This window comes from Jatropha curcas, chromosome 4 (genome assembly GCF_041381405.1).
Source record: "Jatropha curcas cultivar XTBG-Jc1 chromosome 4, XTBG_Jcur_1.0, whole genome shotgun sequence".
NCBI classification, from domain to species: Eukaryota; Viridiplantae; Streptophyta; class Magnoliopsida; order Malpighiales; family Euphorbiaceae; genus Jatropha; species Jatropha curcas.
In genome coordinates, this window is record NC_143154.1 from 22,631,560 (window position 1) to 22,647,413 (window position 15,854).

Consider the following 15,854-nt stretch of genomic DNA (forward strand, 5'->3'; position numbering starts at 1 on the left):
ACGTAAAAATTGAAAGTAACGCAAAGTTTTTTATGTAAAGTTTATGGATAAATTTATGCCCATTAAGATAGAGACAAAATTAAAGTCTGAATTCAATTAATTTAATTATATATACTGAGACAATTTAATTATAACAACAAAAGAAAAACGTAATTAATGCATTTTCACATTGAAAAAAAATGCATAAACTGAAAAGTATAAATAGTTAGCAAATCAATTAAAACATGAGTATCTTACAATAACATAATATATATATATATATATATATATATATATATATATATATATATATATATATAATATTTAAAAAATTTTTGATTTACAGTAGAGAAGCTTAGAGGCTCGTTGTTATCTTGACATGACCAGAGACGAAGTTAGAATCTAAAAGAATGAGCCAAATACTATAAAAATTAGTTAAAAGAATGAAAACCTTACGAAGGATTAGATGGTTGAAATGTTTGATTGGGAAGAGTTGGAAGCCGAGCATTAAAAGAGAAGATTTGAGGGAGAATAAGACAGAAAGAGTTGCAAGAGAAATTGTTTTATCAGTTTAATCCATCACTTAGATAATAGATTAACTCATGTTCATCTATTATCAATTAATAAATTGCTATACACAACCATATGAAGACATTTTACATGACTATTATTATTGCATTCATAGCCATTTTTTGGTTTTTGCAACTGTAATCGTGGTTCGAAACCGGTGGGAATCAAAACCATATGGAATTGAAATCGGTACGAATTGAAATCGATCCGAACCAAAATCGAAATCTGGAGCCTGTGGTCCGATTTCAGTTCTAAGAACCGGTCGGAACCAGCAGTTTTTCCAACCGGTTAGAACTGGCGGTTTTAGAATTTTTTTTTTTCAAAAATTTTTGTGAAATCTCTAAATTAATCATCCTAAAAACTATATAATAGCTAATTTTAAGGATATTTGTGAAAATTTGATTTTTGGATTTATTATAAATACACATTATTTCCATTTATCCTCATACAAAATTATTTTTCTCTATTACTCTCTACTGGTCACTCTTCAATCTTTCTAAGCTCTCCCATTTATAATTGTCCAAATTATTATCAAATAATTTCTCCAAAGTCTAATATCTAATTATTTTCCAAGTCTTCTTTCAAAAAAAAAAAGGTTCAAGCCTTTTCTTTAATTTCTTTTCTTAAAGTTTTTTTTTAATTATATCATAAATATTTAAATTTTCAATTTTCAATAAAAAATCTAATTTTTTATTTTATAATTATGCGATTCGCTGGAAAATCGATTGGAAAACGGGCGGAAACTATCAGTTTTGAAACTATTAAGGAATCGTAACCGGAATTATAACTATTCAGTTCTAAACTATATTCAGAAGTGTCAATTTTCGATTCGATTTCAGTTCCATATTTTTTAAACCGAAACCGGTGATTCCGAAAGCGTGGCAACTCCTAACATTTTCTAATGATAATGTGTCACGTGATAAACTAGATTCACCTAACATTTTCTAAAAATATGAAGGCCTTAACGTACTCTTCCAAGTTCCAATTATATGTCAATGATAATGTAAAGAATACATGTAAATATGTAATTTATTTATAAGGATACTTTTGTAAATACATAGCTTTGATGTTATAGCTACTGTATATGCAATCACAATAACAATTAATGAAGCAACGTGTTGAATATTTTCCAAAACCGCTCTCTCACGTGTCAGGCCTGAGTGACAAAATTACCCTACGTTTGCGACTTGTTACAGTATCACTCCAAATCCACTTTTGCCTTTCGAGCACCCTGACTCAGTAACTTAGATATATTATTACCTTAATTAAGAAATTAGCTACGGTTTTATAATAAAATAATACTAAAGTGGGTCCCACCTAACCAGCTTGGATTAACTTAACCCAAGCCCCTCTAAAATCATCAAAACTCAGCGTTTTGAAGACCTGAGTTTCTCCTTTTCCAACGCTCTCTTCTCCTGACACTAATCAAATGTTTTATTCTTCTTTCTTATAAGCACAACATCATCAACCTTTGTCACAAATCATACAACAGCCTTACAGGTATGAGATACCACTCAATGGATATAAACTAGAATTAAAAACTAAAAGCTACATCTAACAATTGATCGTCTTCCAAGCAGCTGAAATTAGTGTTGCATAACATACCCATGTGACACACTTCAAATTATAACCAACAAAATAATTGCATCAATGACAAGAATCAAGATCCAATAATTTTATCAAATTCTGTTGATATACATCATCAACAACTGCCACGCTTAAAAAATTTTTAATAAATAATTTCTCTATTATCCAATATGGCAATCAAAAACCTTAGACCAAATATCATGGACTAAACAAAAAAGAAATTAGATTAAACCTCTTAATAGAATTGTCTGGAAAATTCCTCAAGCTCTCTCCTTCGTGAGAGTTATGCTTTCGCTTTTGCGGCTAGCGTTTCTTATTTTTAGGATTTCTGTCCCCTAATCATTAGGGTTTTATCACCTTTCGTTCCACCTTTTTTAACTTTTCCCATTATTCCTTCCCACCAATCCATCAACAAATCTCTTTCTTATTATTTTCACTTTTCCTAATCTTCTGTTGCTTGTGTAGGCTTTATCTTTGCTGAGGTGCCTTAATCCCCAAGCTTCAGACTTTTGAAAAGGGCTTTTGGTTCTGCAGTCTTAGATGGTGACAGAAATCACTGATGCTAAAACCCAAGGGGAGGCTGATGCAATTAAGCTACCTGAGGATCTTGTGGGTGAAGGAGAAGATAGGGGCAAGTTATGTCTAGCTGGGAAATTATGGACTGACAGAGGTTTCAATAAATTTACTCTCATGGAGACCATAACTCGTGTTTGGAAGGCGAAACATAATGTAACTACGCGCGAATGGAGGAAAGACATATTCCTTTTCCAGTTTACTCATTGGAGAGACATGCAAGCTGTCATAGAGAGTGAACCTTAGAATTTTGATAAACAACAGCTTGTTTTAAAGGAGGTGGTTAGTACGAAACAACCCTCAACGCTGGATTTTTCATTGGCTCCTTTTTGGATTCGAGCTTATGACCTTCCGATTAAGTGTATGAGCCTTCAGGTGGCGCAATTTATTGGGAATAAGATAGGGACCTTTCTGGAATATACTGATCTGTCTAAATAAGCTAAAAACACATATATAAGGTTTCGAGCTACTTTGGATTTAAAGAAACCTTTGCTATGGGGGATAACAATCAAGGCAGAGGGTAAGGAGTTGTGGGTTTCCCTTCGTTATGCAAGCCTACCCAATTTCTGTTACTTCTGCGATTATTGTGGTCACTCAATGAAGAGTTGTGACATGCACACTGATGGATCTTCTGACAATATGGAGAATCTTACGTATGGACGTGCGTCGCCTTTCAAAGGACCTTCCAGGCTGTCTAAAGACCCTTTGGACAACTCAAAAGCGAAACAAAAGTTGGGTTTATAAACCACAGAGGATTCGAAAATCCACTGAGTCTGTGACTAAGACAAATGGATTTCCAGAAAATCACAATGATACAGTTGTGGATCTTTCAAATACCGACGAGATCTTGCACCAACTAGAGGATATGCATGTGAACCGAAGGACCATCCCACGAACCATGTCTCTTGTATCTGATGACTCGCCTAGATTAGAGGAAGGTGAGACCCTCGATAGTAATAACTAGAATCGTAAACTTCCTATCCCATCACCTATTGACTGTAACAACAACTTGCTCATCCAAAAACCTGCCATTAATCCTCCTCCTTCTCTCCCGACCCTTATATCTATTCCTATATTTGAAGACGCATTACCTTTCTCCACTCACATATTATGCTCTAATATCCCTTTAACACCTTTATCACCACTTCCCTCCTCAAATTCTAAAAGTAATCTTTCCATAGCTCATCCACATTACCCGGCTCAAGCAACCAACTCAACCCCACAGTCACCTATCCCACAGCTTAACCCGCCTACCCTTTCCCATCCTAACTCTAAATCCAAATCTTTATTGAAAAGAAAGGCGAGATTGTCTGAACAGGTGGCCCAGCAGGATAAGTTAGGCAGTGCAGGGAAGAGGAAGGAGAGTGAAGTGATTATTTTTTTCCCAATAGATGGTGTTCCTATGGATAATGACTATTCTGCTAAAAAATCCAAATCAACTGAGATATCGACGGAGGCTGGCAGCCAGCCCCGCCGGAAGCCGTGAGTATTTTTTACTTGAATTGCAAGAGGCTTGGGAACCCCTATGCAATTCAAAAACTGAAGAAGCTCATCAAGCTTCAAGATCCCATTTTGGTTTTCCTTGCAGAAACAAAATTGACTGAGGCTGAAATTAGTAGAGTTTGTGATAAATGTGGTTTTAAGGTATCTATTGTTGTTTCTTGTGATAATTCAGTAGGGAGGAAAGGGGATATCTGTTTATTGTGGGCGGAGCATCCGCAAGTTCAGGTTTTTTCGTTATCTCACAATCATATTGATGTCTTTATTACTAATACTTGGCAGTTTACAGGTGTGTGTTATTGGCCGGAAGACTGTAACAAGCACAAAACATAGTCTCTTCTTCGCGATCTTAAAATGCGTCTCAGTTGCCATGGCTAGTTGGTGGTGATTTCAATGAAATACTCTAAAATCATGAAAAAGCATGCGGTTTACCGAAAGATTAAAGCAAGTTGGAAGATTTTCACTCAGTGCTTAATGATTGTGAACTAAAGGATTTGGGCTTTAATGGTTTCGCATTTACATGGAGCAATGGTAGAACTGGTAATCAGAATATTTTAAAACGGTTAGACCGTTTTGTGGCGTTGCCATCTTCGATACAGATGTTTCTTAATTTTTCGGTGTCACATCTCCTTAGACAAAGATCTGATCATTGCCCTATTACTCTGTCTTTGGAAAAACCTAGGAAAGGTCATCGACACAAGGCTCACCCTATCAGATTTGAATTCATGTGGCTTAGAGATTCTGGTTGTGTGGAGACGGTAAAAGATGCATGGGATGAGTCAGTGGGGGACAGCTTGGAAGTCAGATTTAACAAGGGTGCTAAGGCGCTTAAGAGATGGGAACGATGTCACTTTGGTCATGTTACTCATCAAATCCAAAGTATGAGAAGTTGTTATTTAGTTTGCGATAACAAACTCAGTTTGAGGCTTATGTTTTGCTTCAGAGAGATGTGGAGGCATATCATTAGGCCCAGGAGCTTTGGATGGAGGCATTTGCTTAATACCTAATAAAATTTCATCCTTATGATTCAAGATAGCATTCATCTTAGAAGTTACCTTTCTCTCCACTGCAGTTAAAGCTTCGTCTAGAACTGATGGACCTAGAGAAGTAAAAAGCGAACAGAAATACGATGTTATAACCCTTGCAATATCTCCCTCGTCCCTAAACTGCATGCTCGAGTCATCCGATATTTGATCAATATTATTCTTTCTCTAACGAGAGTTTGCTTTTTAATGAAAGAAACCAGTGTTACGGTCCCCCTCCTGCAGCCATTTAATTCTTGATGCTATATGGGTTTTTTTTTTATTATGGCTTGTATTTCTACTGTCTCTTATTCTATTTTGATTAACGGTGAGCCTAAGGAGACTTTCCTCCCATAAAGAGGTCTCTATCAAAGTGATCCTTTGTCACCATACTTGTTTCTCTTTTGTGCAGAGGTTTTCTCTAGCTTACTCAGAAAGGCGAAAGATAATCACCATCTACATGGCATTAAAATTAGTAGAACTGCTCCTCCTATATCACATTTGTTCTTTAAGGATGATAGTATTATCTTCAGTGGACTACCAGGCAATAGGCTATGAAGATTAAGGAGATCATAAGTTGTTATGGACTTGCATCAGGCTAAAGTATCATTTTCGATAAATCTGAAATCTACTTTAGTCCTAACATCAATACAAGTGCCCATGAGACTATTAGTAACTGTTTGGGGGTTCGCCAAATTGACCACCATAAGAAGTATCTTGGCCTTCTGGCTTTTGTTAGGAGAAAAAAGAAAGAAATGTTTAGATATTTAGTTGATAGAGTTGTGAAAAAACTGAATGGATGGAAGGAAAAATCCTTTCTCGAGCTGGTAAGGAAGTGCTTCTTAAGTCAATCATTCAGGCCATACCCACTTATGCTATAAGCTGTTTCTTGATTCCCATGGATATCTGTAATCAAATTGAGGGCATGATGGCTAAATCTTGGTGGGGACAAAAGAAGGACGAGCGAAAATTCATTAGTCGAGTTGGTCTAGCCTACATCGTTCTAAGAAACAAGGAGGAGTGGGTTTTAGGAATTTTCGGGCCTTTAATCTTGGATGCTATTAAAACAGTGTTGGAGACTTGCTTCTAATGAATCTTCATTGCTGTCACAAATTTTGAAGGCAAGATATTACCCTCATGGTTCGTTCATGTCTACAGGACCTATATACAAGCCAAGCTTTACATGGCAGAGTTTTATGAAAGCACGTCATCTCATTGATCAAGGTTCCAGGGTAATGGCACGCGAGTTCGTGTTTGGGGTGATAAATGGATTTCATTGCTGCCTTATCAGAAAGTAATCTCAAAACCCTTAACTTTGTAACTAGATGCTTTATGTTTCTGAGTTGATTGATCATGAGACTAGTTGTTGGCGGTAAGACGTGATCTATTCTTTTTCCTCTCCTATGGAAGCTACTGTTATTCTGAAAATCCCTATCAACGCTCAGAGACCGTGATATTCTAGTTTGAAATTTTTCTAAAAATAGATTCTTCTCTGTAGGTCGGCCTATTACTTGGCGCTATAATCCCAATCTGGAAACATTCCATCTTCCTTTATAGGAACTCAGAACGGTCTCTTGAAGTGGCTATGGAAGCAGCAGCTGCCCCCTTAAGGTAAAACATTTTCATCATTGTCTTCTCTCCAACGCGCTCCCGATGAAACTCATGCTATGTAGACAAGCGATTATTTCGGATCCCATTTGCAATAACTGTGGCGAGGCAGCAGAATCTTTGGACCATATTTTCTTGCATTACCCAGTTGCAGTTAGAGTTTGGCATTTATCACCTTTGCGCTATTATACTACAGTGACTCCTTTATCCTAGATAGACTAGTTTCTTCAGAAACGAGAGAATCTTTCTCCCGAACAGATACATATGATTCTTATGATTGCCTGGGCTTTGTGGCGATCCAGAAACTTGGGGCTATATACGCTTAAAAAACTATCTAATGTCCAAATTTTGCACTATGCATCCAGTTTGCTTCATGATTTTCTAGATGTGCAGGTTCGTGATAGTCAGAGTGTTAATGTTCAACACGCCCCAGCTCAAGTCTCAGGGTGGCAAGCCCCAACTTTTGGTTTTATCAAGATGAATACAGATGCGGGTATTAAGGACAAATGATGGCTGCTGCGGCTAGATGCTCCAATATTATTCTCTCTTTAGCTTAAGCGGAAGTACAGGCTGTGATTTACGGAATGGAAATGGCCTTACGTTGAGCTTCACTAATTTACATTTTGAGACAGACTACATGAAGATAATTTATGGCCTAAGAATTATCCTTGTTCCAGCTAATGATTTTGGGACTCGTCTACTGAAGTTGAAGGGCTTAGTATCTCAGTTCCCCCAGTTCTCTTTTTAGTCATGTTAACAGGAAAAGCAACTGTGTTGGCATTCTATAGCAAAAGATGCTCACTCTCAATTAGAAGAGGAGCTCATATGGGTGGAGGATGTTCCACCTCAATGTTCTTCCCTTATACTGGCTGACTCTTTGCTTCGATTTAATATATTATTTTCCTTCAAAAAAATAGAAAAGATATTAAATCTTAAAAATAAATACGAATAAAATTTCAGAAAACATACCAAGTACCAGAAACCCCACCAACAAGCCTGTTGATTCTATCACCAGTAACACACCCAGCTTCCATAACCTCTTCAGCAACCTCTAAATCAATAGCTTCCTTCTAAAAAACTAACACTTCAAAATCCTTCCTCCTAGTTGCTAGTGCAAAAACCAATCCTTCAATCCCACCTGTAGCAGAAAGAATTCACGATTTCCTTTGCTTCGACTGTGATTATGGTCCAATTAATGTAGAGAGGGAAAGTAAAATGATATAATAAATAAAAAATTGACGAATCTAAATCAAGAAATAAGGAACAACAGTTTGGAGTGGGTGAAGGGAGGAGAGAGATGGAGAAGGGAGGAGAGAAGGAGAAACTTAGGTCTTCAAAACGGTGAGTTTTGATGATTTTGGGGGCTTGGATTAAGTTAACTTAAGCTGGTCAGTGCGACTCACTTTATTATTATTATATTATAAAATCTTAGTTAATTTTGCAACTAAAGTGACAATATATCTAAGTTACTGAATCAGGGTGAGCGAGAGATGAAGGTGAGTTTAGAGTGATACTGAAACAGCCGCAAAAGTGGGAGTAATTTTGTAGCTCAGGCCCACATATAAAGTGCTTCACAAGTTATTTATTATTAATCACAAAAATATGAAAATAGCAATAGAAATGCTCAATAATTTCCAACCTCAATTGAAATAAAACATGACATCATTTTAGCATCCACCAAGAACAATAAAAAGAGATATATATATATTTTTTTTATCAACAATGGGTTGATTGAGGTGATTTGCGACCTCAATTCCTATAAGGAAGAGAAATCTTTGTACTCTACGGCTTGAGGGATTAAGCATCCTTTTTATTAAAAAAAAAAGAGAGAGAGAGAGAGATTTTTTTGTGGACAAACTAATATATCAACTTCATTAACCAAAAGAACAATGAGCCAAAAGCTCTGTTATTGTCTAGAGGTTTGAGCACTTTCTTAGCTCCACCGACTCGTGTTTGTGACGTGGTGTAGGTTGACCTGGTAGGTGGTCTATGGCCACGGTTAATTAGATAATTTGGATTATAGCCTCTATTGTATTAAAAAAACTTCATTAACCAAAAGAACAATGAGTCAAAACAAAAGGTTGAATGGATAGAGGCACTTCCTCCACCCAAATTTATTTAAATACAAAAATCTGTCTAAAAGAAGAAACATGTAGGAGAGAGATTTGTAGAAGAGAGAAGAAGGAAACGTATAAAAAAAAATTGCGTAAACCACAATTTGTAGTTTCATAAAACACATTTTTTATTTTTTAAACGGTTTTGAAAAAAGTTAAACATTTTTACAGTAAACATGTTTCATTTTTCTTTTTTTACCAAAATTAAACGGAAAACTAAAACCACAACAGTAACAAACCCCACCTAATTTGCAAGCTAAAAAAGATTATAAAGTTTTGAATTTGCTTTTATTGCCTAAATCAATAACAAACTAGAGGCTATAAACTAAAATTATAATATATAAAACTATGTATATATATGCCTGAATAAATTAAATATAATACCAAGTACAAGCTATAAATATGAGATGGAGGAAAAAATAACATAAATAATCCTCCATTTTTATGAAAATGAGATAAAAAACTCCAAAAAAAAAAAATCATCCTGACCCTCCCATGGGCATGTATAAAAATACATAATAAATAAAAAAAATATATGACTTAATTAATTTATAATCTTAATCTAAACTTACAACTGCTATTTCTAATCCTAATATCATTAGCAGTAGATAAACTGTCCACATCTAACTTGCACTTAACCAAGAACTTCACCTTCATCAGCTTCAACTTCCCAAGCTTCACTCTAACAGGCTGCTTAACCCTAAGGTTCAAAGGAATAACTCCATTCTCCTGTTGCTGCTGCTGAAGAGATGTAAATAGTCCATAAGCATCCTGTGTCTGCCCTTGCAAAGGGACATTAAGGACAGTTATATTCCTATGTCCTTGATAAAATTTGGGCAGTGACCCTTCACATAGTTTTGTCCCTAAATACAATACGCCTATATGGCTCCCTCCTTCATAATAAATACCAATTTTCTTGTTCGGGTTTTCTGCAGTAATTCTCACATCAAATGCAGCAGATAAGCTTGAATCTGTAGAAAGATTGAACTCAGTTATTTGCAATCCATCAATGGAATATTTCGGCAGTTTTGGCCGGAAAACTAAGTATAAGATTCCGGCTATGATTCCGACTATGACTATGATAAGCAAGATTAGACTAAGTGTCCAACACAAGCATCTGCAGAAACAGCTTCTTCTTTTCTTGGGTGGTTTTGAGTGGATGACCGGAAGAGTACGTTGAAACGGCGGATATCGGTTCTCTTCCACCGCAGGATCGCCTTTATCAGACTTTGAAGCATTTCTAGGCATTAATGGAGCTGTAGGCGGTTGTGGCGCTTCTACATCTTGAGTGACTGGATGGATTCTTTGTTGATCTGCCATTGCTAGTTGATATTAAGCTTCTTTTTCTTCCTCTTTATGGATATGGGTATATAGTTTTCCTCTTTAGATAGTATTTGATGAAGGTTTTATAAGGAGATAAGCTGTAATTTCATAGAAGGAGGATTGATTAGGTCACATGTTATATGAGTTTGAAGCTTCCTTTCTTTGACTTCTTACAGAGTTTACACATTGCATATAATATAAGTAGGTATGTCTTTTTCTTAGCAAGTTTTAAAATGTGGGAGTTCTATCACATGACTTTCTTGCAAAAACAAAATTCAATAACGCGGTTGTATTGTATGTAATTAAAATATTAGTGAGTGCAAAAAAATCTTTACCCTCTAGGACAGGAAGAGATCAAACTTCTTGATTACATATAAAAATAATAATAACCTAAATTTATTATCAGTGTGCGCATTCTTTTCAATTAAGTTAATGGTTTGGAGTATATTTTTATCCAATTTGGATCCCGCTAAAATTAAATATTTTTGTTGGACATTTCATGTGCATTGGAGATTTGCTAGATCCATGTGGAGAGGTATTTGCATGAACCGGAGGTGAAGGGTAGGAATTATATCTGTCCGTTAGTTGGACTGGACACCATCCCGATATAATATATATATATATATATATATATATATATATATTTTCAAATTGCTCTCTAGGGGAATCAAGTAATAAAAAAAAGTGAACAAAATAAACCAAAATAAAATAATGCAAATTTAAAAAACTGAAATTTTTAATGTGAAAATTGAATCCAATCTATTAGTTTATTTCAATCAATTTGGTTGAGATTTTAACTTTTCTTAAGACGAATTTAAACTTATTTATTGATTTAACGAAGACTTAATCAAATTTAAATTTTTTTTATTTAAATTAAAATCAAACTGAATATATTAATAAGTATGATTCAGTTGGTTTTATCGATTTAATCTAGACACAATATTCAATTTTTTCCTATTTTAAACGTAAAATAGACATAAATACTGAGTATAAAATATTAATGAACCATATGATATTATTGGGTACTACAAATAACAAAAGAAAAAGATATAAAGTTTTTTATTAATAAAGTTTAATTCAGGAAATATTGAAATAAATTTATAATAAATACTATAAAAATAGAACCTTTAGACTGCTGTCACAAAAGCATAAATAACAAGTTAACTTATTTCTTAAAGTAATGATAAAGTACATATATTTTAAACTTTAAATTTTGAGTGGAATAGTTAAAATGGATCTGTTGAGGCTCTAAATGATATAATTTTCTAAATATTTTATTTGTCCAATTTTAAATTATTCTATGATTTTCAAGCTCTGGTAGGTTTCACCACATGGAATATATATTTCTTTTCAATATATAATAATAGAATAACATAATAATTAAAGTCAACGATAGAAAACCTCATACGTGTTAATCTCCAAATATAAAATTCTTTTAAGCATTCAGAAGGAATCGTTTTATTCTTTTCGTGGACAATGACTGAGTGCGAATGAATTAATATGACGGGTGAACTTGACGCGGTTAAAAACAAAAAAGAAAGCTGAGAAGCTTCCATAGATTTATTCATACACACAAGCTTGAAAAAGTCTTGCAATGCTGCGTCAATATATAAATATAAATTAATATAAAGAAAAGGAAGCAACCTTTTCCCAACATATTACGCGGCCGTGTCATTATCATCGTCTAATTTACATATGTTGACTTTTCTTCTGTTGGCGCGCTACGCTACCTAAACTTCTTGACTTTGTAATTTGTATAGGAGTCAGGCGCAAATTTTTTTTAATTAATTTTTTTTTTGGAAAAAAAAATGCTTGGGAAGGACTAAAAATGGAAATCTTATTTTTTTAATTGCAAATTGTAAAATTAATAAATTCTTTTATTTAAAATATTTTTCTTTATTGCAGTAGTGTATATATAGGGGTTTAATTTGGTCAAATCAATTAGTACAAAAACAGTTAAAATTTTAATTTTTTAAAATATAAATCGAACCAAATTGTTTAATTTACATGTATTAAATCGAATAGATTTGATTTAACTTTTTTTTAAAATATTAGCTAATTTTTGGGTTTAATGTGATTTCATTTTTAATTTTTAGATTTTTTTTTAATTTTATCACATAATGAAAACCAAACTAATTATAAACTTAAAAAATATTTAATTTTTAAAATTATATTATAAAATTGACCTTGAACTTTAGTTAATTTTTTTTTATTGTGGCTCCATGAATTTTATGAGAATTCAATCATAAGCAGCACTTTAATAATAATTACACTGCTTGTCAAAATAAAATAACTTTTCGAGGTTTTACTTACGACTCTGTATTTTTACATTTCGTTTTACGATTAATATAATTATTAATGAAATGTGAAAATATAAGATTATATCTACAAAATTTAAAGAGCCATAAAATAATGTGAATCGTGAAATTATAATATCAAATTTATGCATTAGTCTGTAACCCTCCAATAAATTTATGTATGTGTATGAGTGTGTGAAGATTCAGAAGCCGCCTCATGTCATACATTACTTATATTATAAGTAATGTTTTCTTTCTTTTTTAATCCTAAAATAAGAAGGTTAGTTAGGTTTAGATAGATAAGGCATTAATCACACCTTTTAGTTATAAAAATTTAGTTTTTAAAACGCGGAATATATAATTTCACTAATTTTAATAAAAAAATTATGAAATCATGAACTTATACAATAATTTAAATATCATTTTTTCGTAATAATTTCACACATTGTCATATAATAACAACAGTATTTAAGATTTTTTGACTTTTATATGAAAATATTAATCTAATATATAGTTAATACATCTCTTGGAACAACAATTTTCACATTTTTTAATTATTAAATAAGTATTTTATATGTACAAATTATTAAATTGAAGTATTCAAAAAGTCAAATTAAAAATTGAGTGCCACAAAATTTATGTATTGAGCCGTTTTTAATTTTAAACGAAGAATTTTTAAACGAAAGAATTGACCTCCTTTTGTAATCAAAGTTTGGAGCTACCATTTGCTTACATTATTGACTTTGATACTTTTGTTGGCTTTCTTTTTCTTTTTCCTATAAAATATTTTCTCTGTTCCGTTAAATATGGGACGATTTTTTCTTATTTAGATGATACTTTTAGAAAATTATAGTATTAATTATTTTATTATAATTTTACCCTTGTCCAAATATATGCAATGCAGGTTGTTAAACTGTAATACTTAAAAATCTCAATTAAGTTAAATTCATTGAAAATTTATGTTAAATACAATAATTTAATAATTAATTGGCACCCTATAATTCGGATTTCAAATATTTCCCATATAATTTTCAAAAATTTCCAAATATTACCTAAAAAGTAGATGAAGTAAAAGTAATCCTGCCACCTTAATTTAAAAAACAGAATCGACGGAAAAGATTGAGGTTAGATGACCGGGTCAAAAAGTGAAAATAAAATGGCCAATTTAATGTCTTGAAATATAATTTTAAAACCTTACTTTTTTGTTTGAAGAATAAACCGACCTTACTTCCATCAACATTTTTTTTTAAAAAAAAATTATCATTATAATTTCATTATGTATAAATTATGAGTTCTTTTTATTTTTTTTGTCAATCATTTGTGTTCTGGTTAATCTTTTTACCTTTTGTAAAAGATATAAATGATAATTATAAATTTAATGTTTGAACTGTTCAAATTTTTCTGTTTGATATCTGATCGGAAAAATTTTACAATCAAGTGTTTAAACTACTTTAAAAAAATTTTTAATTACGTGTTTTACAGCCCATGTGGACAACCGAAATTGCTATTAGGACAGCTGGGACTCACGAAACAGTAGCAAATATGCTGAGTAGGCTGAAAATGAGTGAGCCACGTAGACTCATATGTACAACATACAATCTGGATGTCTAAAATTATTAACTCGCCATTTTTATCTCTATCTCCTTCAAGCAGCAAACTAAAAGAGTCGGAAAGTCTCAAACCGAGCTATTGTACAATCTTGTTTACATTACACCATCATCTTCCTTATACTCATTTGAAACCATCCAAAAAAATTTCACTTTAGAAATCCTCTTATTTGCTAAACAATTTTAGCCACGATATCAAAAGATACATTTGAAGTCTTCTCCCCCCATCTTAGGACTATTATACATTTAAGGCTTACCGGAAAATTTGAAAAATCGATTTTGACAGATTATTTGAAAAATCTATTAACGGTGATTTTTACGGGAGATGGGGATCTCTAAAGTTGACGACAATATCTATCGTATCATTTGAAAAATTGATTATGACAGATCTGATTTTAGATCTGAGATGAGAGTTTGTTGATGCTCTATTTACAAATCGATAGAGTTCCATTATTTAGATAATCACAGTCACTTATTGAAATAACCCGAATTTTTATTTTCAAAACTTTGGAATTTTCATTAAATCAAAAATCCGGATTTATGATAGTATGGGCTGTTAAGACCGAGTAATTCTAATTGAGCCCAAAGTTTTATGAATTGGGCCCAAGCCCAAAAACATATTATTCGGAATTTTCGTTTGGGTAACACTTAAAATTTCGATGAAAATGAAAATGGAACACTAATTGCTAATCGATTATAAATGTGTTTATATATAGGTGTAACTACTATATAAATTAATCAGCCTAAAATTAGATATCTTTGCTATTAATATTTTATGATTATTGAATAAATTGAGAAAATATTACGGAACTAAACAAAATAATCAAATAAATTGAACCGGACCCAAAAATCAAATTAATTTTTCGAAAACCAGATGAAAAATCCATAAATCAATTGAAAAACCAAGCTAAAACCATGATTTAAACCAAACCAGACCCGAATCGACCCAAACCCCATCCACCAATTAGAAAATTCTAGAAAAAAAAAAAAGAAAGAAAAGAGAAATGAGAAGAGAGACTCAGTGGTCTCTCTCTCGCTCTTCTCTCTCAACAACCCCCCTCCCCTTTTCTTCTCGTTCTCCGACCACCGGCCACCAAATCCGGCAAATGAATACTCTAAAAACATCTACTCAACACAAGGAAGAAGATTATAGCTTAGATTTGAACTGAAATTGTGTCTATTTTGAAAGGGAAGAGCTTGAAGTTTCGGCCACCGTGGTGACACCTTTCTCCGGCAATTCACGCCGTATCAAGCAAGTCTAGAGCGCAAGGTGAGTACCAAATGCCTCCTCTCTTCTTCCTCTTTCATTTGATGGCCTCCTCGTCAACTGTAATAGCCGGAATCGGAAAACCCAAAATGGGTATCACCGAACCTTTCCGGTCAATTTCCAGCCAAATAGTTCATACCCACCTTGATTTGAATACATATTAGTGATCCTCTCATTGAAACGAATAAAATGAAATATTGTTTGTTAATTTTGGTAAAGATTTGACATTTCCGGCCACCGTGCACGGCGGCGGCGACGGCGGTCCGGCGACCGGCCGGCGAGACTTCAAGAGATAGAATGTTCTCCTCTTCGCGCGGATGACGGACATAACATCTGATTTTCAATCGGTACACTCAAAAGCTTAATTCGCAATTTTTGAATAAATCCCGAATTAATTAATTAATGAA

The 15,854-nt window shown here is 33.3% G+C and overlaps 1 protein-coding gene and 1 long non-coding RNA gene across 2 annotated transcripts; one reads left to right on the top strand and one right to left on the bottom strand.

Annotated features, from left to right (window-relative positions):
* Positions 1-2,554: 2,554 nt before the first annotated feature.
* Positions 2,555-8,162, top strand: LOC110010193 (uncharacterized). The gene is made up of 3 exons (XR_002285177.3): positions 2,555-4,353; positions 4,499-6,525; positions 6,730-8,162. It is a non-coding gene; the product is annotated as an uncharacterized LOC110010193 (long non-coding RNA).
* A 1,130-nt stretch (positions 8,163-9,292) lies between these two features.
* Positions 9,293-10,362, bottom strand: LOC105641757 (NDR1/HIN1-like protein 6). The gene has a single exon (XM_012226390.4). It carries the CDS (start codon positions 10,271-10,273, stop codon positions 9,503-9,505), a length of 771 nt encoding a protein of 256 aa, XP_012081780.1. The 5' UTR covers positions 10,274-10,362; the 3' UTR covers positions 9,293-9,502.
* Positions 10,363-15,854: the final 5,492 nt, after the last annotated feature.